Source organism: Pongo abelii, chromosome 15 (assembly GCF_028885655.2).
Source record: "Pongo abelii isolate AG06213 chromosome 15, NHGRI_mPonAbe1-v2.0_pri, whole genome shotgun sequence".
In the NCBI taxonomy this organism is placed as follows: domain Eukaryota; kingdom Metazoa; phylum Chordata; class Mammalia; order Primates; family Hominidae; genus Pongo; species Pongo abelii.
The window spans coordinates 78175149-78199733 of NC_072000.2; the positions used below are offsets into that span (position 1 = coordinate 78175149).

The following is a 24585-nucleotide window of genomic DNA, read 5'->3' on the forward strand; positions in this document are numbered from 1 at the left end:
TTACTAAACCAAGGAGATTTAACTGAAAGACGGACATGAGCGTGGGTGCTGACTCCTGGAAGAGCAGCTCTGTCTGATCTCGAAATGCGTACACTGGGAACAGGATGCCTTAGCCCACAATAGAACCAGAATGAATCTTTGAAGGCACAAGACTCTGCTTTTGCCACTCTTCCTCTTTCCTGGTATAGAAGATGGATGTAGGAGAGCTGCTTTTCTAACTACCATCTGATCAGACAAGGAATGAAGCAATGACTGTGGGCTGGGAAACTGTACCTACCTCTCTTCCCACTGCAAAATTCTGGGATAGACCAAAAGTGAATTTGATTATGTGTTGGCTGAAGTTCTTCATTCTGACTGTTGAGGGGAGGTTTTCCTTTGAAGAGTTTTCATCCCAGACTCAGCTGTCTTTTCACATGGATGAAATAATTCCTGCTACCAACAACAGAGCTTCACCAGGAAGTTGAGTTTTCAAGATGCCTTGTTGCTTTGAAGAAGGGAGTGATGTCAATTCTCTTGTTACATTCTCCCTTTAGCAACCTGAGTAAGAGACTCTCTGCCACTGGGCTGCAAAAAAATAAATTACTTGAATCTCCCCTTGGCCCAGGCTGAGGTACTATCTTGTCCTATACACTTCTACTTGGTCACTTTGCTTTCTTCGTTAATGGAACATACAGTAGCATGTTAAGAGGGATTTCATGTTTTTGTTTTTTTAAAGTTAAAAATTACATGATGCAGAGATTCAGGTTTTCCTTTAAATAAACAAAACAGCCCAGTCAGTTCTTTGGCTCTTGTTTTATACAAAATTTGTTTTCTTAGAGATTAAGAATTTAATCTTTCCCTTTAAAATAGTGTACTGATTTACCCTTAGGATTCCATGCAGGTAAAACTGAACCGAGGAGTCTTAGGAAACAACAAGAACATCTTCATTTCTTAAGCCCAGGTGATAGTTACTGGATTATTACTCTGTCACCACCAAAAAAGATACATCTGAGAAAATGGCAATAAAAACAGATACTTTTGAATTTTTCCAGAAAGATGATAGTTTTTTAAAAAAAGCTTGAGAAAGGTGCTTTAGTTAGAGCAGGCACTCTTGCTATCATCCTGTCTCCACAGCTACTGAGAAAATATCCAATCATCATCTTATGATTTGAGATAGGGTCTTGCTCTGTCACCCAGGCTGGAGTGCAGTAGTGTAATCATAGCTCACTGTAACCTTGAACTCCTAGGCTCAAGGCATCCTCCCACCTCAGCCTCCTGAATAGCTAGGACTATAGGCACGTACCACCAGTCCAGCTAACTTTTTGTGTTTTTTGGTAGAAATGAGGTCTATGTTGCCCAGGCTGGTCTTGAACGTCTGGCTTCAAGTGATCCTCCTGCCTTGGCCCCTCAAAGTGCTGAGATTACAAGCATGAACCACTGCACCGAGCCAGAATAGCCAATTATTATTGGTGAGAAGAAAATTATTCCAAAGTTCACCTACTAGTAGAAAATCTTGGTTGTCTGGGAAATTTTAAGTTTACTTAAAATGAACCTCATGCTCACATAAACACACAGGCACATTCTAAACAGATAACGGGAGAGAATTGTTTTAAATTCTTAATTTGTTAATGACATGCGTAATCACATAGTACGTAGACTGTGTTCATGGCAATTACTTATATTCTTAGAATGCCAGTTTTTGCTTCATGCAGCCTTTTATATTAGAGCAGTGGTTCTCAGCCAGGGACATTTTTGCCCCCTGGGGATATGCAATATCTGGAGACATTTTTGGTTGTCACAACTGGGGAGAGGGGTACTACTGGCATCTAGCAGGTAGTGGCCAGGGATGCTACTAAACATTCTACAATGTACAGTACAGTTCCCTTCCCCAACCCTCAACAAAGAATTAGGTGGCGCAAAATATTAATAGCACTGAGGATAAGAAACCCTGTACTAGAAGTTGTAAGTTTTTATCCCCCATGGGCTAGATCTGATATGCAGATGTATTTTATTTTGCCCATACAATATTTCTAAGTAATTTTTAAATGAGTTGATATAGCATATACATTTCTGGCTTGATGAAAATGTAGCTGATGTAGTAACTCTGAGCCTATATTCCAGCAGGATTTGATACTTTCCAGTGTCTACTATCTCCTACTGTCTACACCCACTCCATGGACGCGTTTGTTTCTGCACTAACCCCTATAGGCATTTGGGCCTGTGCTCTCTTTTCTGTACCTATTCTCTAAGGTGAGGCACAAAGCAGGAACCCTTAACTTTAGGCTACCATCCATCCACCTGAGCCTCCCCGCTTTGATTTCCTTGAACTATTCCCTGTTATCTGCTGCTCTTTTTTTTTCTCAGACAGAGTTTTGCTCTGCTGCCCAGGCTGGAGTGCAGTGGCATGATCTCAGCTCATTACAACCTCTGCCTCTTGGGTTCAAGTGATTCTCCTGCCTCAGCCTCCCAAGTAGCTAGGATTATAGGCACGTGTCATCACGCCCAGCTAATTTTTGTATTTAGTAGAGATGGAGTTTTGCCATGTTGGCTGGACTGGTCTCAAACTCCTGACCTCAGATGATCCGCCTGCCTCAGCCTCCCAAAGTGTTGGGATTACAGGCGTGAGCCACTGCGCCCGGCCTGTTAATCTGCTACTCTTCATTTCTCCATTCTCTAACAGTAGCCTTGACTCAAAACCCAAGTTTTCCCTGCCTTGACTCAAACCCAAGTTAGCTGCTTAATATTTTTCAAAAGCAGTAATTTTAAGTGTAGTGATTAAGCAAGTGATATGAGATTTTCTGGTGATTGATGAGATAGCTCCTCCAGTACTTTCCTGGGGCTAGCAGGCTGTTCTAGAGATCCTTCCAAACCCTGCTCTGGATCTCTGATGCTGAGTTTTGTAGTTTCTTGGAACCTGCAGAATAAATTAAAACATGAAAAACAAAAAAATTTTTTTTTTCAGACAGGGTCTCACTCTCACCCAAGCTGGAGTGCAGTGGCATGATCTCAGCTCACTGCAGCCTGGACAGCCTAGCTAAAGCAACCCTCCCACCTCAAGCAATCCTCCCACCTCAGCTTCCCAAGTAGCTGGGATTATAGGCACGTGCCACTGCACCCAGCTAATTTTTTTTTTTTTTTTTTTTTTTTTTACTTTTTGTAGAGACATGGTTTTGCCATGTTGCCCAGGCTGGTCTCAAACTCCTGGGCTCAAGCTATCCACCCACTTCAGCCTCCCAAAGTGCTGGGATTACAAGCGTGAGCCACCATGCCCAGTCTGAAAAAAGAAAATCTTAAAGCACTGTGTAAGTTTAAGAACGGTCTCTCCCAGCACTTTGGGAGGCCGTGGCAGGTGAATCACGAGGTCAAGAGATTGAGCCCATCCTGGCCAACATGGTGAAACCGTGTCTCTACCAAAAATACAAAAAATAGCTGGGCGTGGTGGTGGGCACCTGTAGTCCCACCTACTCAGGAGGCTGAAGCAGGAGAATCGCTTGAACCCAGGAAGCGGAGACTGCAGTGAGCGGAGACTGCTGTGAGCCAAGATTGCACCACTGCACTCCAGCCTGGCGATGGAGCAAGACTCCGTCTCAAAAAAAAAAAAAAAAAAAGAGTCTCAACATTATTACTATTTTATATGGGATGTAAAGGAAAATTTCTAGGGGTATAAAACTGAGATAGGAATTAGGGTAGGGGCTGCTAGGATTTAAGATACAAAACAACTGAGAACAATGGAGATAAGATACTATTTTCTCCCTTTGACTCAGTATCAAAATGGGTTATGGAGGGCCGGGCGCGGTCGCTCACGCCTGTAATCCCAGCACTTTGGGGGGCTGAGGCAGGTGGATCACGAGGTCAGGAGATCGAGACCATCCTGACTAACACGGTGAAACCCCGTTTCTACCAAAAATATACAAAAATTAGCCGGGCATGATGGTGGGCATCTGTAGTCCCAGCTACTCGGGAGGCTGAGGCAGGAGAATGGCGTGAACCCGCAGGCAAAGCTTGCAGTGAGCCGGAAATCACGCCACTGCACTCCAGCCTGGGCGACAGAGCGAGACTCTGTCTCAAAAAAAAAAAAAAAAAAAAAAAAAAGGGTTATGGAGAAGGTGATACTAATGCGCTACCTTTAAGGAATGCTAGAAAAACAGTTTTATAGTTTTATAAGAAGTCAAAATATACATGATTTTTCTTCAAAAATAAAGTAGAAATAGTTTCAGCTCATGAAATTGGAACTGGAATTGGAAAATGATCTGTTTCAAAATGGAAGAAAACGAAACATAATTTGCCAGATTTTATTCACAACTGCACCACTCTCTAAATTCAAATGTGTTACTTGGAGATCTCTGGATTACTTATTAATGTTATATAAATACAGGATTATGATCTCAAAATACCAGTGGCTATTCTAAAGTTTCCTCCCAGAGGTATTACTGGGTATGACAATTTAGAGAGCTGCAGAATGACAGCAACATTTCAGGTTACCTGGGAAAATCGTTGACTTTGGTCTCCTTCTCTTGAACAGCCCGGGTGCCTTGACCCTTGTTTCTCACAAAGTCTTCCTCCAGCCCAGCCTGCTTCAGGGTGTCTAGATACCATTGTTCTGCTTCTTTCTTGGCTAGATCCTGTGGGATGGAAATTAATCTGTTGTAGCTGTCTTATGAATTACCAGACAATTCTAAATGACTTTATCTGTATTGTTACAATACTGCCACAACCACCACCACCCTTATTGTGGGGCACAGATTTGCATGAAAATTATTTAACCCTTGTTTTCGAGCCTTAATGTGTATATAAATCACCTGAGGTCTTGTTAAAATGCAGATTTCACATTTGGTAGGTGTCAGATGAGGACTGTAATTCTGTATTTCTAACACTCCCCAGAGATGCCAAACTGTTGATTTGGGAGTCACAATTTTGAAAAGCAGTGACTTATTTTGGGAGACAAATGAGACCCAGATTTAAAAGGATGGACTAAAAACCTTCTAAGATTTTTAAAGCAACAAACCATTATCAGGAACACTAAAATAAAATAGAAAATAAGCTACACCAAGACTCTTAATGGAAGGACAGATGGTCTGCATGTGGACCAGAAGAATATTATTTTTTGTTTAAGTATTCAAGAACAAAATCATAGGGTACTTTGTATTTTTCCTAGACAGGTGAAAGATCTGTTGAGATCTGAAGAGTGAGCTTGCTTAACATTAACATAAAGAAGCATGAGAGATTTTCAACAATGCAGGTTGCTAAGTAAATCCAAGACCATGTGTGCTTATGTGTGTGAGAGGAGAAAGATTTATGGAGGGAGGAGGAAGTGGAGCCAGCAAATGCCTAGACAATGTACTAACTATAAGATGGAGGTAATGCCCTGCCATTGGGACTAGGTCACTAGGGAACCCCAACTTGTCTGAAACTGGAGAGGAAAGGGATCCACAGAACCTAATGCAGTAGAAATAGAGCATCCTTACATCCTTACGGAGATCTCAGCTGAGTCCAACGTCCCTAAAAGTCTACAGAGAATATCTTAAAATGATACTCTTCCAGGATACTTTGGGTACACTGCCTATGGGTTAGCCCTGCTCCACAAGGAACACACACTCACACACACACGCATACAAAATAAAAGAAAAAAAATTTCAGGCTTCCAGCCTGAAAGCCACTTAGTCTAGAGAAAGCCTTGTGGGGTGTTTGTGGGCATCCTAATGCTTGGAGACCTATAAATATCCCACAGCTCTAAAGGCTGGGGAGGCCCAGGGCTAGCAGCACTGCCAGAGGAGAGATGCCGTTCCAGCACTGTGAACAGTGGCCCCAGAGCATAGAAAGAGCCAAATGGTCCCTGTGTCTCTGGGGTCTAATGCCCAATCTGATGAAATCTGAATGGTAGACTACAGTGAAAGCTCTAGGAAGTGAAATATCCCTTTACCGATGCCTTTGGAGTCCACTCTTGGATGAAATCAACACAAGCAGCATTCTCTATTGTACTATTTATTTTGGGAAAAGAAGGTAGTAATGAAATTAGAATTTCTGGGCCTCAAGGAAAATTTTAATACCCACATATTAAAATTGTTTCGTAATTTTTCAGAGTCCTTTTATCTAAGGCAGAAAGAAAACAAATGATGGTTTAGTTTTACCTTGGCAACTTGTTCAAAGAGATAGGGCCTTGTTTGTATTCGCTTCTTCATCTCTTCCAGCTCTTTCTTATATTCTTTCGCTCTTTTACGGTCATTGTTCCTGGAATTAGCAAGACTTTTAGAAAGAATTTCATCTTTTCTAATCCAGAATACCCTTCATTTCCAGTAAAGCAGTGTAACTCTCATGTACATTGTAAATTCCTATCTGACTTGGAAAATCATGACCCTGCTGTGATTACAGGAGCCTACCTACCCCAATAACTCTATTTTGCATTTTCTGGCAATAGGCCAGTGGTCTTGGATCCCAAGGCAAGCACCCCTTTTGACACATAGAGGACACTGACCGGTTCTCTTTCAGCTTTGCTTTGAACACTTCCTCCAGGCTTTTATGGGGATCCATGGCTTTTGCACGCAAGGTCACAGATTTGGACATTGCTTGAGACTTCTTTTTGTGTATCTCCAGCCACTGAATACTCTCATCTGCTTTGTTCTTTTTTTCAAGTGCACTTCTAAAGGAAGGAGGCAGAAAAACAGTATAGATTACCAACCTGGGTATACTGAAAAGCAATCTTAGGCCAGGCGTGGTGGCTCACGCTTGTAGTGCTAGCACTTTGAGAGGCCAAGGCAGGTGGATCACCTGAGGTCAGGAGTCCAAGACCAGCCTGGCCAACATGGTGAAACCCCAGCTCTACTAAAAATACAAAAATTAGCTGGGCATAGTGGTGTGCACCTGTAATCCCAACTACTCAGGAGGCTGAGGCAAGAGAATCGCTTGAACCCGGGAGTCAGAGGTTGCAGTGAGCCAAGATCGCACCGCTGTACTCCAGCCTGGGCGACAGAGCAAGATTCCGTCTCAAAAAAAATAAAAAAATAAATAAATAAAATAAAATAGCCGGGCACGGTGGCTCATGCCTGTAATCCCAGCACTTTGGGAGGCCAAGGCAGGCGGATCACAAGGTCAGGAGATTGAGACCATCCTGGCTAACACTGTGAAACCCCGTCTCTACTAAAAATACAAAAAATTAGCCGGGTGCGGTGGCAGGTGCCTGTAGTCCCAGCTACTCGGGAGGCTGAGGCAGGAGAATGGCGTGAACCCGGGAGGCGGAGCTCGCAGTGAGCCGAGATCGCGCCACTGCACTCCAGCCTGGGCGACAGTGAGAGACTCCGTCTCAAAAAATAATAATAAATAAATAAATAAAATAAAAGCAATCTTAGTAACCTTTTCTGGAAAGTAAGTTGGTGTTTTTAATGAATGGGGCATGTAATTTACCTCAACTGCCATTTTTAAAAATAATAAAATTCTAGGATTAAATGCACTGGCAGATGAAGCCTTTCCAGCACTAGGGACACAGTGACTTCCCACCCTAGAAGTGCATTTACTGAACTGGAGAAATGTCAGTTAAAATATCCTTACTTAGGTCAGGCGCGGTGGCTCATGGCTGTAATCTCAGCACTTTGGGAAGCTGAGGCAGGCTGATCACGAGGTCAGGAGTTCGAGACCAGCCTGGCCAACATGGTGAAACCCCGTCTCTACCAAAACTACAAAACAAATTAGCTGGGTGTAGTGGCACGTGCCTGTAATCCCAGCTACTTGGGAGGCTGAGGCAGGAGAATCACTGAACCCAGGAGGCAGAGGTTGCAGTGAGCTGAGATTGCGCCACTGCACTCCAGCATGGGCGACAGCAAGACTCTGTCTCGAAAAAATATATATATATCCTTACTTAAATAGTCCAACACTCAATAGGTTTTCGCCTATGTGGATACAAAATAATACTAATAGCTACCATTTACTGAGCTCCTTATTATGAACCAAGTACCATTACATTTCACATTGTCCTCACAACTGCCTTATGAGGCAAATACTAAATTCCCTTTTTATAGGGGAGGTGATTGAGGCTCAAAGGAGGTAAGCCCCTTGCTCAAAGCTACCCAGCATGCCAGTGGAAAAGCCCCTATTGGATCAGGACCTCTGACTCCCAAGCCTCTGGCCTTGACCACTCTGCTGTAAATAGTGGGCTGGAAGGTGTCTGGGTTCATGGTCCTTTGGGAATACAAATCTGCACATTTAGAGAGAACTGGAAATGAGCCTCCTTCAATGCAGACTATTTGGGTTCAACCTGTAGCACTTAGTTTGTTCAGTTATCTACAAAGTAATATGTTGAGTTCTTCCAAAAGGAAAATCAACCAAGACTCTTATATTTGGATGTTTATATTCAAACGGACAGACTGGGAAGAAGGACATGAAAATTTAATCTGTTAGTATGTCAGATTCCCTGTGGCTGGAAAGCAGATGTGGATGTCCTCTATAGGTAGGCCAGCCTCTTTGTTCAGGAGGCCTGTGTTCTTGGGCCCTCAGGATACTGAGCAATTAATTAGCCCTGATTTAGTAGGTCTAACTGAAGTCTGAAGAAGAAAGGAGTATACCTTGGACCATAAATACTTTTCTACAATCCCTGCTGTGGGGCTTAAAGATCCAAGTAGGTTCTGAGTACTCCCCTACATGCCCCATGGGAAGGCAGTAAGACATTAGTCCTCTCCCTGGCTGGCCTAAGCTGCTGTTACACCGTGACCGTGACCTCTCTTGCCTACTTCAGCTCAGAAGCCTGGTGGAAGAACCCTTGCTGGGGGCTGGCTTAATGAGAACAACATCATAACAGAGTCAGGTCAGTTGAAGAGTTAAAAAGAAGCAGGCTCTTGCTGCCCAACAGACTCTGACATCTTCCCAAGATGAATCTCAGAGAATCTCAAATCTATGCAATGGATGTCTCATCTTTGCGGCAATTTCAGCCACCTGCTAGCATGCTTCTCTGAATTCTTGTTCCTCACTACTCCCTTCCTCTCGCCCATGGGCTTTTATCCATGTTCTCTCTGTCTGGAACCTTCCTTCTCTCCAGGCTTTGTCTGGCGAACTCTTCCTTGTTCTTCAGTTTCACTTTAGACATCTATTCCACAAGACAAGACCCCCCTGCTCCAGGCTGCCCAGTGCCCTCACAGTCCCCTTTACCCCCCATCATTGCACTACTCAAAAAATATGGCCATTGCTTCTTTGCTTTTCTGTATTTCAGACTAGATAATAAACTGTAGGTTCCCTAAGATCTCCAGCCTTAACATTGTGCCTGGCACAGAATAAGCCCACTATGAATATGTGCTGAATGATGGCTAGCTGTTCTCCAAGCACCAGGTGTGGAGAACCGCAATTGTTCCTGTCCTGATCAGAAAATTCCCTTTGACCCCTTGAGGTATCTCTGATAACAGGAAAGGAGGTCCCTTGGCAGGGAGGTTTCCAGCATTTGGGGCCAGAATCAGAGCATGTGACTACTCACCTGACTGCAGATTCCCTCTTCCTGGTGGCATCTGTGATGTGCACAGGGAGAGTGTTGGCAGAGAGGGAAGCAAGGCCGCTCAGAGAACGACTCCTTGGCAGGGGTGTAGCTGGTGGCTGTGGGGAATCCTAGAAGAAACAAAGGCTGGTATTGGTGGGACAGCATGTGTGATTAGTTTCTATCTTTTTTTCCTTTTTTTTTTTTGAGACAGAGTCTCGTCTCGCTGTTTTGCCCAGGCTGGAGTGCAGTGGCGCAATCTCGGCTCATTGCAACCTCCACCTGCCCGGTTCAAGCAATTCTCCTGCCTCAGCCTCCCACGTAGCTGGGACTATACAGGTTGTGAGCCACCATGCCCAGATACATTTTTGCAGTTTTAGTACAGACGGGGTTTCACCATATTGGTCAGGCTGGTCTCGAATTCCTGACCTCAGCTGATCCACCCGCCTCGGCCTCCCAAAGTGCTGGGATTACAGGTGTGAACTACTGCACCCAGCCATTTTCTATCTTTACTAGGATTCAGTTTCACTGAAGGACTGAAAATGAGAATCTTCATTTTTTTTCCTGGGAATAAGACAAGGATAATGAGATCTCAAGTTTCATAACCAAGCCAAGACTTGGATATCAATCCTAAAGTTTTTAGTCAAATGAGAAGAGTTCCTCGGAATTGGTATAGGGACATCAACAACTGATTCCAACTCCTTGCGTCTCAGGCCTGCTTGGACTTATTTCTGTGAAATCCTTCTAGAGTAAGGGAGGAAAAGAAGTGTCCCTATGGTTTGTTTTTGTTTTGTTCTGTTTTTGAGATGAACTTTCACTCTTGTTGTCCAGGCTGGCGTGCGGTGGCGCAATCTCAGCTCACTGCAATCTCCGCCTCCCAGGTTCAAGCAATTCTCCTACCTCAGCCTCTGAAGTAGCTGGGATTACAGGCGCCCGCCACCGCACCCAGCTAATTTTTGTATTTTTAGTAGAGATAGGGTTTTGCCATGTTGGCCATGCTGGTCTCGAACTCCTGACCTCAGATGATCTGCCCTCCTCGGCCTCTCAAAGTGCTGGGATTAAAGGCGTGAGCCACCACGCCTGGCCTGTTTTTTGTTGTTGTTTTGAGATGGGGTCTCACTCTGTTGCCTAGGCTGGAGTTCAGTGGCATAATCTTGGCTCACTGCAGCCAGAAGGTCCTCCCACCTCAGCCTCCTGAATGGCTGGAACTACAAGGTACACACCACCACATGTGGCAAATACTTGCATTTTTTTTTTTTAGAAATGGGGTCTCTCTGTTGCCCAGGCTGGGCTGTGGTCTGGAGTTTATAGGAAAGTGAATCTGCTTACAGCTGAGCTGGTGTTTAAAAAACAGATAGGAAAACCTTGTTGAGAAGTGCTTTCCAGGAAGACCTGGCCCCACCCTGTATTTCAGGCCACAGCCCTGACCCTCCCACAGCTGCCTGGGCTCTCACCGGCCTCCTTCCGGTGGTGGCAGCATCACAGGGCCGCTGAGGGTGGCGCAGGTTGGCGGTCCTCAGCAAGAAGGGCTTGTTGCGAGTGGCCTCTTGGGTTTCTCTTCTTTTGGCTGCTCTTCTCTGGAAGGCCTTGTAAAGGCCCTCATAGTCAGGGACCACAGGATTCACCCGAGGCTGGAATCCGAAGTTAGTGTGCAGAAACCCAAGCTTTTCCTGCTGGGTTCGGGTGGCTGTGCGGGGCTGTGGGTTAGCCCGGTTACTAGAGGAGGTGATAGGGGAAGAGGCCATCTGGAGCATGTCCAGGGCTCTCATCTGGATGCGAATTTTCCTGAAGAGCTCAGCTTCTGTGGAGAAAGGATGGTGATGGGTAAGAAAGGACCAAGCAAGAAACCTACAGGGTTGGAGAACTTTCCCTCTTTTACATACTAGCTGTAAGTGTACTGGAGGCAACTAGGAACTTTTCAGGAATTCTGACACGTTAACATCCTGTGGGATGCTTGCAGATGGCCTGAATAGGAGTAATTATGCCACAGAAAATAACAAACATTACAAACCAGCTTCCTTTTTTTTTTTTCTGGAGAGCTTGTTAATAAATGTCATCCAGAACACCACTGCCTGTGCCAATCAGGCTGCAGAAGCAGTGACCATCTACACTCACTGAGCACTTTCTATGATTGCTTCTTCAGAGATGAAGCAGAGGAAGTAGGCCAGTCACCTGCTCCTCTCCTAGGTTTCCCCATCTCAGAGAAAGGCCCTACCATCCACCCAGCTGCCCAGGCCCTTTGCCCACATCACTGACTCCTCCGTGTCTCTCATCAGTCACAAGTTCTGTCATTTCCTCCTCTTTAACCTCTCTCCAGTCCATCCTCTTTTTTTCATCCCTGCAACCAGTTGCATAATTTCTCAACTGAATTGTGAAATAGCTTCCTCTTGGCTCAACATCCCTCCAGTCTTGCTGCCCTCTCAGATTATCTATACAGCAGTCAGAAGGATCCTTCTGAACTATATTTCTGATCATGGGCCACCCTGCCTCAATCCCTCAGTGGCTCCCCTGTGCCCTTGGGATGAAGTCCAGACTCACCAACGTGGCTTGCAAAGCTCCTCATGTCTGGCCCATGCCTGCCTCTCCCTTCCCACTCCCTCTTCTCTCAGCCCTCTACCTTTCCATCCCTTGCAGATGCTCTGCTTTCTCTCCCCTCCATGCCACATTCTGCCTGCTCCACTTCTCCTCCCTCTTTACCCCTCCTTCAGTTCAGCCCCAGGGCCCACTTTCTCAGGGGACCTTCCCTAACTGCTCCCTTCCTTCACCAATCCCCAGGTTAAGTCCCTCTGATATATGCTTCCATGCTTCCCCTTTCAATCCTTGTAAATAACTCGCCACATTTGTATGTATTTGTCTTTATCTGTTTTCCTCACATATCTACAAACTCCATGTCTGTGTGTTCACCATGGCACAGTGCCTGGAGCATGGCACATGCTACCGAAAAGTGAATAAAGCCTGAGCCCCTTATTTGGAGCTATACTTTTTGAAATGTGTAAATAATCATCCCCCAGGTAATTCTGGCGATTGACACTACCTCACCAGGATGAAGGAGCCATGGGGGAGCATCTCAGGGCAGTGTGCTGGTGGTGGCAAGAGCCCAACCTGGTCCTTAGGTGTCTCACTGGTTCTCTATTCCTGCACCTGTGCGGGTGCAGAGGCCCTCATGTGCATTCACTTAGATGTCAACAGGATGAGCCTTGGGGACACTGTGGGACCTCTCCTGGCTCCATACAGGTCCTGATTGTATAGACAGACCTAACCCTCCCCAATGGCCTGCACTAAGCGTGCAGCCTCTAGTGGGTCCACCCAAGCAGCCAATCTCCAAGCCAGGCAGATCCCCGGGCCCTGACTAAATCCCTATGGTGGGATTGGTTCCCCGAGGCAGGAAGCAGCAAGGTGGCAAGGATGTCTTTACCCTGGAGTTTATCCCCAAGGGCTGGCTCCAGAATGGACTTGGGTATCCTTCTGGTGGCCTTCTGCTTGGAGATCTTGGCTTCAGCTGTGGCAGCCAAGTCTCTCTGTCGAGCAGCTTCCTTTAGCTGCTCCTCCTTCTCCAGGAAGCTGAAGGGCTTCAAAGAAGAGAGGAGCAGTTCCTTTCTCTTCTGGATCCCTGCCCGCCTTCGGGCCTCGCTGCGCTCCATGATCTCTTGGTAGAGGGGCAGGTAGACATGTGCAGGCACAGGCTGTGCCCGGAACTGCCTGTGGCACTCAGCCTCTTCCTCGCCCTGCCTCTGGGCCCGCTGCCTCTCCTGCTCAAAGGAGGCAGGCGAGCCCAGCCACTCGGCCTTCTTCCGGGCCTCACGCAGCGTCATGCGGAATGGCCGAGGGACAGTAATGGATGATGCCCAGGAGCTGACGCTTCTGTGCTGGGAGGGAGGCCGGGAGCCTGAGGGTGGCTGGGTCTGAGCCCTGGGAATGTTGGAAGGAAGGTTGTTCAGGGAGCTGCAGCGCCTTGTGGAGCCACACCTGGGAAGAAAGCAGATCTGTGAGTGGAAGACAGGGCAGTCAGGAGACCCTGCTCCCTCCAGACCTCCTCCCCAGTCCTCCCTTCCCACTGGTCACAGCTGGCTGCTCAGCCTAACACCACAGCCCCACAGGCCTCTATGTCCATGAGTTTCCCACAGACAATCCTGGCAGCCCTAATGGAAAGTCTCTTCTCAGAATTCATCCCAGAACTGCCACTTTGCACTCCAATATTTCATATGAGAGAGAGAACAATGAGCAGAGTAGAGCTTTAGAGTCAGACAGACCTGGGTTTAAATCTTGCTTCAAACTTTGAGCAAAGTTCTGTTAAAACCTCAATTTCCTCCTATGTAGAATGGCAAAAATTAATGTCTACTTACCAGGTTATTGGAAGAAAAAGTAAATATTAAATAAGATAAAGTAATGAGATAATGTACACTTTATCTCATTCAATATTTACTTTCTAAGACTTGACCAAGATAAAGGTACTTTGTTGTCACTCTCAGGGAAAGTGTATTTAGGAAAGGCTTCCCTGTATTTTTTTAAATTTTTTATTATTTATTTATTTATTTATTATTATTATTTTTTGAGATGGTAGTCTTGCACTGTTGCCCAAGTTGGGCATGATCTTGGCTCACTGCAACCTCCACCTCCCAGGTTCAAGCAATTCTTTGCCTCTGCCTTCCGAGTAGCTGGGATTACAGGCACCTGCCACCACGCCCAGCTAGATTTTTTATATTTTTAGTAGAGACGGGGTTTCACCATCTTGGCCAGGCTGGTCTTGAACTCCTGACCTCATGATCCACCCACCTCGGCTTCCCAAAGTGCTGGAATTACAGGCGTAAACATGGTGCCTGGCCCATTTTTAAATTTTATTTTATTTTTATTTGTTGAGAGAGAGTCTTGCTCTGTTGCCCAGGCTAGAGTGCAGTGGCGTGATCTCAGCCCACTGCAACCTCTACCTCCGGGGCTCAAGGGATTCTCGTGCGTCAGCCTCCTGAGTAGCTGGGATTATAGGCACACACCACCATGACTGGCTAATTTTTGTATTTTTAGTAGAGACGGGGTTTCACCATGTTGGTCAGGCTGGTCTCGAATTCCTGACCTCAAGTGATCGCCTGCCTCAGCCTCCCAAAGTGCTGGAATTACAGGTGTGAGCCCCTGCACCTGAGGAAAGGCTTCCCTTTAATTAATTCCAGTGCCTCACTGGACTAAGTGTTGCCCAAAGTGATTTAGGATTCCTGGGGAGGAATCAGAACACCTGTTTGGAACCAAAAGCTGATTCTCAGCTACAGCCTCAGTAAATGGCAACTTGCAGAAGTGCCCTTTGCTTTACAGAGGAAGATGAAGCCCAGAGACACGATGTGACCTGTGTGGAGGTGTGGAGTGAGGCAGCCGTGGAGCTGCAGTGCCTTACCTCAGAGCCCGGGGGCACTGGACCTGCACCATCCCCCTGTCCTTGTCTTGGAAGAAATTCTCCAGGTCCTCCTCATCTTCAGAGAGGTTTTCATCACTCTCTGGGTCAGACTGAAAGAGAGACTCCAACAGACACCGTCTGCCTTTCTGCTTCGGTTCCTGTAAGGTCTGGTAAAAGCTCCCAGTTGAGTCAGAAGTAGAATCTATCTCCTCCTCTGGGCTGAGGAACTCGTCAAGGTTGCTGGCCCTGGGCAGAACCAGCCCATACCCAGACAGCTCCTCTCCTGCCTCTGTGTCTGGGAAGGACTTGGGGGGAAATATCTAAAATAGAATAGAAATAGGCTGTGGGTCAAACAATAATTTCAAAGGTATTCAAATCATAACTTAATTTCACTTTGAATAAGCTTCTGTATATTAGGGACTGGGGAGAATTTGGGGTCTGCCAGATGCACTGGCTCACACCTGTAATCCCAACACTTTGGGAGGAATTTTTAAAAATAAGGTGTGTTTCTTGGTCTAAAGAAATTTCACAACTTGGTCTATGAAGTACGCTTGGTTGAAGGGATGGAGAGGGAAGCGAAGAGCTGAAGTTGGTTCCCTACGCCATACAGTGCAGTAAACTTTTAGAGTACCCCACCTGCACCAGGCTTTCTGACCCCTGCACTCCAGGAATCCTGCCCATGATGATGGCCACACTCTGCCTTACTTGGGTTTTACCTACTTCTTGCTCATCTTCCTTCTCCCCCTTCCCTTATCTCTACTCCTCTGCTTTCCTCATGTTCTAGCTAATTTGCACTCTGTCAAGGAATGGATGATGGCTGGGTGCAGTGGCTCATGCCTGTAATCCCAGCATTTTGGGAGGCCGAGGGAGGTGGATCACCTGAGGTCAGGAGTTCAAGACCAGCTTGACCAACATGGTGAAACCCCATCTCTACAAAAATACAAAAATTAGCTGGGCATGGTGGCGGGTGCCTGTAATCTCAGCTACTGGGGAGGCTAAGGCAGGAGAATCGCTTGAACCCAGGAGGCGGAGGTGGCAGTGAGATGAGATTGTACCACTGCACTCCAGCCTGGGCAACAAGAGTGATGCTCCGTCTCAAAAAAAAAGGAATGGATGACTAACAAGACAGACAGTATGGTCTGGCTGGAAGAGCAATGTCTTAAGAAGTGGGATACACAATTAACTTTTTCAGTACTCCATTCATTCATAAAATATTTACTGGGTGCCTGATGTGCACTGGGCATTTGGCTGAGAACAAGACAAACAAGGTCCTTACTCTTATGAAGCTTACACTGTAGTTAAGAGGAGACAGACAATATAAGATGATAATAAATTCCGTGAAAACCATAAACAACTGTGAGGTTATAAAAAGATGGAGTGCCTATGGAAAGCTTTTTGGTTGATAAAGTCCATCAGATTAAGGTTATTAGGAATGTACTTGTAATCAGTACATCAGTTAGGCTTATTAACTTGCTGCAGGACACTACAGAAAACCTTAGGGAACTTAGGGTTGAGGGTGTGATTTTTATAGGGTTAGCTTCCCTAATTGATTCAGGGAACCAGGTATCAACTCTGGAATGGTGCTGTCATGAAGTGGGGACAATTTAGTTAAGTGAATGATTGAGCAATTTTTTTTTTTTTTTTTTTTGAGACAGGTTCTTGCTCTGTCACCCAGGTTCTGGAGTGCAGTGGTGCAATCATGCCTCACTGCAGCCTGAACCTCCTGAGCTCAGGTGATGATCCTCCCACCTCAGCCTCCCGAGTAGGTAGGACTACAGCACGCACAACCACACCTGGCTAATTTTTGTATTTTTTGTAGAGATGGGGTTTCACCATGTTGCCCAGGCTGGTCTCCAACTCCTGAGCTCAAATGATCCGCTTGTCTCGGCCTCCCAAAGTGCTGGGATTACACGCGTGAGCCACCGCGCCTGGCCAATTTTTTTTTTTTTTTTTTTAATTTTTAGACGGAGTTTCACCATGTTGGCCAGGCTGGTCTCGAACTCCTGACCTCAGGTGATCCACCCGCCTCGGCCTCCCAAAGTGCTGGGATTACAGGTGTGAGCCATCACGGCTGGCCAAATTTGGGGAGCAATTTTCTTAATCTCTTTGTGCCTCAGTTTTCTCTTCTACAAAAATGGGACGACAATTGTACTACTGGTCATAGAGTACTAAGAGGATAAGCGAAAACTGAGTGACATTGCCTATGAAGAGCCTCGTATAAAGTCCGAGAGGTTCAGGTCTCTAAGAGTCCGCCTCCTGGTCCCTAAACGCTCATTTTAATCCCACGCCCCTCCGTGACACGCCCGTGCTGTCTGTCTCCAAGGCAACGCCTAACAGTTTCCTCTCTGGGATTCCTTTCCCGGGGGCAGTCTCGCTTCTCTCCTCACCTGACGGCTCCCCTCCGCACCTCCGGGGGCTCCCTCAGGGCTCCCCACGGTCATTTCAGCTGGACAGAGGCAGCAGCAGCAGTGACAGCGAGAGCTACGCGGAGCCAGGGTCCACCCCTTTCTAGCTTTGGCGTCTGGTTGGCTTCCAGGGCAGCCTCCGATCCATCCCGCCCGAGGAGGCAAGGTTCGTTTTCCGATTGGCCTATTTTCTCCGCGCATTTTATTTCCGGTTCTGAGGACGCCGCGGAAGCGGGACGGGATTGGAGTGCTCTGCTCCGGACGCACTACGTAGGTGGGCCTGCGGGAGTTCCGAGTGCGACGGCTGAGGTCTCTACCATGGCGGCCCGGCTTGTGAGCCGATGCGGAGCTGTGCGTGCAGCTCCCCACAGCGGCCCGCTGGTGTCCTGCTGCAGGTGGTCCGGCGCCTCAACAGACACCGTGTATGACGTGGTGGTGTCGGGTGGAGGCCTGGTGGGCGCTGCCATGGCCTGTGCCTTGGGTAAGCCCCTCTCCAGGCTACTAGTGGCCGGAAACCGGGCCGCGGAGGCACGATGAGAGCCGTGAGAGCCCTAGCACGACTTGCCCAAAGACAGTTTCTCAGGTCTCGCGACGCTTCTGCCCTGGAACCCCAGGGCACGCCGGAATGCGTGTGGTCCTTCAGGGTCCATTAGGGTCAAAAGTGGGAGGGGCGTTCTGAGTCTGTTCTACTCATGGGAAAACAGGCCTTCCCGGGGTTATTTATAAATGAGAGTTCCAGTTTCTCCAGATCCTGGACAGTACTTGTCATTGTCTTTTTGTTTATAGACATTCTAGTGGGTGTAAGTCAAGTGGGATCTCCAGGTTTTGATTTGTATTTCCCTAATGATTAATGATGTTGAATATCCTTTCATATGTTTATTGGTCATTTGTATATCTTCTTTGGAGAAATGCCTATTCAGACCCTTTGCCCGGTTTTTAATTGAGCAGTTTGTCTCTTGAATACTGAGTGGTAAGAGTTATTTTTATTTTTTGAGACAGGGTCTTCCGCTGTGCCCAGGCTGCAGTGCAGTGGCACGATCACGGCTCACTGTAGCCTCAACCTGCCTGGCTCAATTGATCCTCCTGCCTCTGCCTCCCAAATAGCTGGGACTGCAGGCATGCGCCACCACTCGGCTGATTTTTGTATTTTTTTATAGAGACGAGGTCTCACTATGTTGCCCAGGCTGGTCTGGAACTCCTGGGCTCAAGCAGGCCACCTGCCTCAGCCTCCCAAAGTGCTGGGATTACCGGCATAAGCAATCCTGCCTGGCCATTATTTTGTTTATTCTGTATAAGTCCCTTATCTGATAAATGACTTGGAAATATTTTCTTCCATTTTGTAGTCTTTTCACTTTTTTTTTTCTCTGAGACGGAGTTTCGCTTTTGTTGCCCAGGATGGAGTACAATGGCACGATCTCAGCTCACTGCAACCTCTGGGATTACAGGCTTGTGCCACCACGCCTGGCTAATTTTTGTATTTTTAGTAGAGACAGGGTTTCACCATATTGGCCAGGCTGGTCTCGAACTCCTGACTTCGTGATCCACCTGCCCCTTCCTTCCAAAGTGCTGGGATTACAGGCATGAATCACCATGCTCGGCCCATTATGAGATTTTTTTTTGTGATTTTTTTTTTTTTTTTTTTTTTAGCTCATCAGCTATCATTAATATTAGTGTTTTTTATATGTGACCCAAGACAATTCTTCCACTGTGGCCTGGGGAAGCCAAAAGATTGGACACCGTGATCTAAGGGCAGCTGTTCCACCCTATGATCCTTATCTCACAAGATACACAAAATTTAACTTAAAGCAGATCATAGACTTCTGTAACAGGGTGGTTCTCATGACTACTTGGGAGGCTGAGGCAGGAGAATCGCTTGAAACTGGAAGGGGGAGGTTGCAGTGAGCTGAGATCGCGCCACTGCACTCCAGCCTGGGCAACAAGAGCGAAACCCTATCTCAAAAAAAAAAAAAAAAAAGAAGATAGTGCCCTTTACAGAGCATGCTCTACAGACCATGTCCCTGTGCCCCATCCTCCACAGCAAAAGCTGCCAAGATGGGCCACTCACTGTCTGTATGGCTGGAGCTAACTTTTTTTTTTTTTTTTTTGAGACAGTCTCCACTCTGTCACCCAGGCTGGAGTGCAGTGGCAGGATCCCAGCTCACTGCAACCTCTGCCTCCCAGGTTCCAGTGATTCTCCTGCCTCAGCCTTCTGAGGAGCTGGAACCACAGGCGCCCGCCATCACACCTGGCTAATTTTTGTGTTTTTAGTACAGATGGGGTTTCACCATGTTGCCTACGCTGGTCTTGAACTCCTGAGCTCAAGTGATCCATCACCTCAGTCTCCCAAAGTGCTGGGATTATAGGTGTGACCCACTGTGCCTGACCTTTCTTTCTTTTCTTTTTTTTTTTTTAGTTTTTGCGACAGGGTTTTGCTTTGTCCCCCAGGTAGGAGTGCAGTTGCACAAACATGGCTCAGGCGTGCCACCATGCCTAGCTAGTTTAAAAAAAATTTTTTTTGTAGAGACAGGGTCTCACCATGTTGCCCAGGCTGGTCTTGAATTCCTAGGCTTGAGCAATCCTCCCACCTCGGCCTCCCAAAATGCTGAGATTACAGGTGTTAGCTACCATGCCTGGCCCACCTTTTCTTTTATAAACTCTAATTCTTTCTTTTTGAGACAGAATTTTGCTCTTGTTGCCCAGGCTGGAGTGCAGTGGTGCAATCTCCTCCTCCCAGGATCAAGCTATTCTCCTGCCTCAGCCTCCCAAGTAGCTGGGATTACAGGTGCCCACCATCACACCTGGGTAATTTTTTTGTATTTTTAGTAGAGACGGGTTTCACCATGTTGGCCAGGCTGGTCTTCAACTCCTGACCTCAGGTGATCTGTCCACCTCGGCCTTCAAAGTGCTGGGATTACAGGTGTGAGCCACCGCACCGGCCTCTGTAAACTCTAATTCTTTATTCTTGGTTTAATCTTGAGACTGCATTGAATTTTGCTTGTTTATTCCACTTTTTCTTTCGAACAGGAGTTGTAATTTTTAGTGACTTAATACTCTGGAGATTGGAAAGAACTGGTGTTTAAATACTATAGTCTAACTTTTTTACTTCATTTTTCCTTTCTAGGGCATTCTGTTTGCTAGTTAGGTGTTTGCCATTATTTGCTTGTTGGCACGTGGCATGTAGTGGTCTTTGGAGAAGCCTTACAGTTGTGGGCAGGGTGGTTCTCATGGCTAAAATGGTGGTATATGTTACTGCTTAGGACTCTGCATGGGTATAGTGTTTACTTTATGTTCTCCGTAAGAAATTCATATTCTAAGGGTTAAGTGTTACTCTGTTGTTTCTCTTGATAATGGGAAAGGAAATAAATTCTTGATTTTCCTAAGATGATATAAATTTTTTTTTAAAGGATATGATATTCACTTTCATGACAAGAAAATCCTGTTACTCGAAGCAGGTCCAAAGAAAGTATTGGAGAAATTGTCAGAAACTTACAGCAACAGGGTCAGCTCCATTTCCCCTGGCTCTGCAACGCTTCTCAGTAGTGAGTAGAAGATCCTCCTTCAAAGATCCAATCTCCTTTCCCACTTAGCTTTCTAGTGTATCCCATGGGGCAGAGTCATCAGAGCATCTGACAAGGAGGGAGCTCACTGAGGTGGGTGGAGAGAGGGGGTGGGATTGGTAGTCTAGGGCAGAGTTGAAGATGTGGACCCCTGCAGTTGCTACTGCCTCAACTCCCTGTCTGAGGAATGCATCCTTGAGGCATGTGGGTCCATCATGTTGACTTCACTTGTGATGTTGTGTCATTATGAATTGGTGGAACTGAAATCATATGAACTAATCATGAACATTCACTTCGAATAGCAGTGCTCTCTTCATCCTGAGTCAAGCCCTCTAGCAAGCTAGGGAGCTTACACGTGAAATGCCCTTGGGGTGCAGATGAATAATGTGTGCACATGGAACCAGTTAGCAAATTGTCATTAGGTCTGCTAGATGTTTCCCTCAGACCATCCTGTCTGAAACCACCCCATCTCAAATTAAACTCTTCCATCACTTTCTAGCCCCTTTCCCTGCTCTATTTTTCTTCATAACGCTTACTACTACCTGGCATTATATTATGTGGGTTTTTTTTATTGTCCATCTCTCCAATTAGAATGTTAACTGCAGAAGGCCAGGGACTTTGTCCATTGGTTTCCCACTTTACTGTATTTGGCACATAGTCAGTGCTCAGTAAATATTTCCTCAATGAGTGAATCTGTTCAGTGCTATGAAGAGCTAAAAAATAGAACATAGGCCAGGCACAGTCATGTGTACCTGTAGTCCTGGCCACTTGGAAGGCTGAGATGGGAGGATCGCTTGAGCCCAGGAGTTTAAGTCAAGCCTGGGCAACATACCAAGACGTTGTATCTTGAAAAAGAAAAAACAAATGGTTTCAAGTTACTAGAAATCCTTTGTAAAAATTTTTTAAAAATTGTCTTTAGGAGGTTTATAACTTCAATAGGATGATAAAGAAAAAGAACAATATGGATTTGGGGCCAGGCGCGGTGGCTCACGCCTGTAATCCCAGCACTTTGGGAGGCCGAGGCGGGCGGATCACAAGGTCAGGAGATCGAGACCATCCTGGCTAACACGGTGAAACCCCGTCTCTACTAAAAATACAAAAGAATGAGCCGGGCGTGGCGGCGGACGCCTGTAGTCCCAGCTGCTGGGGAGGCTGAGGCAGGAGAATGGCGTGAACCCGGGAGGCAGAGCTTGCAGTGAGCCGGGATCCCACCACTGCACTACAGCCTGGGCTACAGAGCAAGATTCCGTCTCAAAAAAAAAAAAAAAAAAAAAAAAAAAAAAATATATATATATATATATATATATATATATGGATTTGGTTTTCTTTTTTTATTTCCCCTACTTTATGTGATTTGACCTTTTGATCATGGAAGCTGAGTCTTTTTTTCTTTTTTCTTTTTTTGAGACGGAGTCTCACTCTGTCGCCCAGGCTAGAGTGCAGTGGCATGATCTCGGCTCACTGCAAGCTCTGCCTCCCAGGTTCAGGCCATTCTCCTGCCTCAGCCTCCGGAGTAGCTGGGACTACAGGTGCCCGCCACCATGCCTGGCTAATTTTTTGTATTTTTTAGTAAAGATGGGGTTTCACTGTGTTAGCCAGGATGGTCTCTATCTCCTGACCTCGTGATCTGCCCGCCTCGGCCTCCCAAAGTGCTGGGATTACAGGCGTGAGCCACCGCGCCCGGCAGAAGCTGGGTCTTTTTTCATGCTATACAACCTGGAACTGGGGAACAGAGTAGCTTAGGTACTAACATCAAACAAGATAGAAGTGGAGAGTATTATTGAAGAACACTGAAAACAACCTCTTACGTAACAGGATGGAGGGACAAGGGGGAGCCCAGGTCCCTGTGAAGTCACTGTGGTCTATAGATCCTTTCTTTTGTAGGTTTTGGTGCCTGGGACCATATCTGCAACATGAGATACAGAGCCTTTCGGCGAATGCAGGTGCCCCTTTATCTTTTCAATTTTGTCAAGATGTCTTGGTCTGTCTTGTGTTAAGATATCGGAGTCCACTTTCTCCAAGTGTTCTGTGAATGTAGGAGGAATCAGACAAGGTTCACATTCAGTCCGAGGAAGTGGGGAGAAGCATTCCCAGGAGAATTTTCTTCTAATTTTATATTTTCCTGCCAGAGAGGCTGACAAATTGTGATTTTCTGCTCTGTCATTTGGGAAAGCAATATTGTTTCTGATTGGAGTGGTGTTTCCCTCTTGATTTTAATGCAAACTTTCCTTTTGTGTTTCCAGGTGTGGGACGCCTGCTCAGAGGCCCTGATAATGTTTGATAAGGATAATTTAGATGATATGGGCTATATCGTGGAGAATGATGTCATCATGCATGCTCTCACTAAGCAGCTGGAGGCTGTGTCTGGTGAGGCCCCCATCTTCCATCTTGCATTCATTGGGAAGTGAACTGCTTAGGACTTACTGGAAGAAAGGATCTCTTTTACAATATTCAGTGTCCACCATAAATAAATCCTCTGATGGCTGGGTGCGGTGGCTCACGCCTGTAATTCCAGCACTTTTGGAGGCTAAGGCGGGCGGATCACGAGGTCAGGAGATCAAGACCATCCTGGCTAACATGGTGAAATCCTGTCTCTACTAAAAATGCAAAGAAACAATTAGCCGGGCGTGGTGGCGTGTGCCTATAGACCCAGCTACTCGGGAGGCTGAGGCAGGAGAATGGCGTGAACCCAGGAGGTGGAGCTTGCAGTGAGCTGAGGTCACGCCACTGCACTCCAGCCTGGGCGACAGAGCAAGACTCCGTCTCAAAAAAAAAAAAAAAGAAAAAAGAAATCCGCTGATGATTATTTCACGGTGCTGGATACTTAGAAGTGGAATTGCTGGGTCATATAATAATTCTATGTTTAATATTTTCAGAAGCTGCCAAACTTTTCTGAAGAGACTATACAATTTCACTTTCCCACCAGTCTATAAGGGTTCCAGTTTCTCCACATCCTCACCAATGCTTATTTTCCTTCTTTAAAAAAAAACTGTAGCCATCCTGTTGAGAGTGAAGTGGTATTTCATTGTAGTTGTGGTTGCATTTCCTTAATAACTAATGATGCTGAGTATCTTTTCATGTCCTTACTGGCCATTTGTGTATCCGCTTTGGAGAAATGTCTGTTCAAAATATTTTGCCTGTTTTTAAATTGGATTATTTCTCTTTTTGAGTTATAGGAGTTCTTTATATATTTTAAATATAAATTTATCAGTTATGCGATTTGCAAATATCTTAATGTTCTAGAGAGAGAAAAATTGGAAGTAACTTAAATGCTTTTTGATATTGGATAGTAGTTCGTGCAGTGAACCATGATGTAGCTTTTAAAGATAATTTGAATCTAAAATTTAATAACTTAGAAATTTGTTCCATAATATATTGGGTCACATGATCACACTTGTGTGTGCATGTACATGCATAGGAAGTTGTCTGGAAAGCCATACACCAAAGCTATAACTGCAGTTGTCTCTGAGTAGTTTAAGGGTGATTTTTCCCCACTTGAACCTTTCTTTGTTGTCCAGACTTCTACAGCGAGCTTACTATTATTATTATTTTTTTTTTTTTTTTGAGACGGAGTCTCGTTCTGTCACCCAGGCTGGAGTGCAGTGGCACAATCTCGGCTCACTGCAAGCTCGGCCTCCCAGGTTCACACCATTCTCCTGCCTCAGCCTCTGGAGTAGCTGGGACTATAGGCACCGGCCACCGTGCCCAGCTAATTATTTGTATTTTTAGTAGAGATGGGGTTTCACTGTGGTCTCAATCTCCTGACCTCGTGATCCACCCACCTCGGCCTCCCAAAGTGCTGGGATTACAGGCGTA

At 46.0% G+C, this 24585-nt stretch overlaps 3 protein-coding genes across 18 annotated transcripts in view; 2 read left to right on the plus strand and 1 right to left on the minus strand.

The window, feature by feature from the left end:
- The window catches only part of ZNF410 (zinc finger protein 410), a 46459-nt gene extending 45683 nt beyond the window's left edge, over nt 1-776 (plus strand). For all 6 annotated transcript variants that reach the window (XM_054529846.2, XM_024231311.3, XM_063715279.1 and 3 more), the window contains 1 exon segment: nt 1-776. In XM_054529846.2, coding sequence (XP_054385821.1) covers nt 1-39 — 39 coding nt within the window. In that variant the 3' untranslated portion in view covers nt 40-776.
- Nucleotides 774-17616, minus strand: FAM161B (FAM161 centrosomal protein B). The gene is made up of 9 exons (XM_024231767.2): nt 17195-17616; nt 14808-15127; nt 12843-13393; nt 10882-11228; nt 9431-9558; nt 6452-6616; nt 6108-6207; nt 4462-4601; nt 774-2893 (listed from the first exon to the last, which is right to left on the minus strand). The coding sequence occupies exons 1-9, from the start codon at nt 17411-17413 to the stop codon at nt 2755-2757; spliced, it is 2109 nt and encodes a 702-aa protein (XP_024087535.2). The 5' UTR covers nt 17414-17616; the 3' UTR covers nt 774-2754.
- Nucleotides 17186-24585, plus strand: part of COQ6 (coenzyme Q6, monooxygenase) — a 13200-nt gene continuing 5800 nt past the window's right edge. For 2 of the 11 annotated variants that reach the window (XM_063715911.1, XM_063715913.1), the window contains exons 1-4: nt 17186-17378; nt 20617-20751; nt 22654-22712; nt 23013-23136. In XM_063715911.1, the coding sequence (XP_063571981.1) occupies nt 22683-22712; nt 23013-23136 (154 nt within the window). In that variant the 5' untranslated portion in view covers nt 17186-17378; nt 20617-20751; nt 22654-22682. Of the gene's footprint in view, nt 17379-17434; nt 17694-17723; nt 17796-20616; nt 20752-22653; nt 22713-23012; nt 23137-24585 lie in introns of those variants that run through there. The other 9 variants (XM_054530826.1, XM_054530828.1, XM_024231769.2 and 6 more) reach the window with 7 other exon arrangements.

Excerpts from the sequence above, each read along its gene's own strand:
- FAM161B (XM_024231767.2), bottom strand. The coding sequence starts at position 17,413 with ATGCGCGGAGAAAATAGGCCAATCGGAAAACGAACCTTGCCTCCTCGG. Across the intron at positions 6,208-6,451 it reads GCAAAGCTGAAAGAGAACCG|GAACAATGACCGTAAAAGAG; the intron begins GTCAGTGTCCTC and ends TGCTAATTCCAG. Across the intron at positions 2,894-4,461 it reads AAAGTCAACGATTTTCCCAG|GTTCCAAGAAACTACAAAAC; the intron begins GTAACCTGAAAT and ends TTTATTCTGCAG.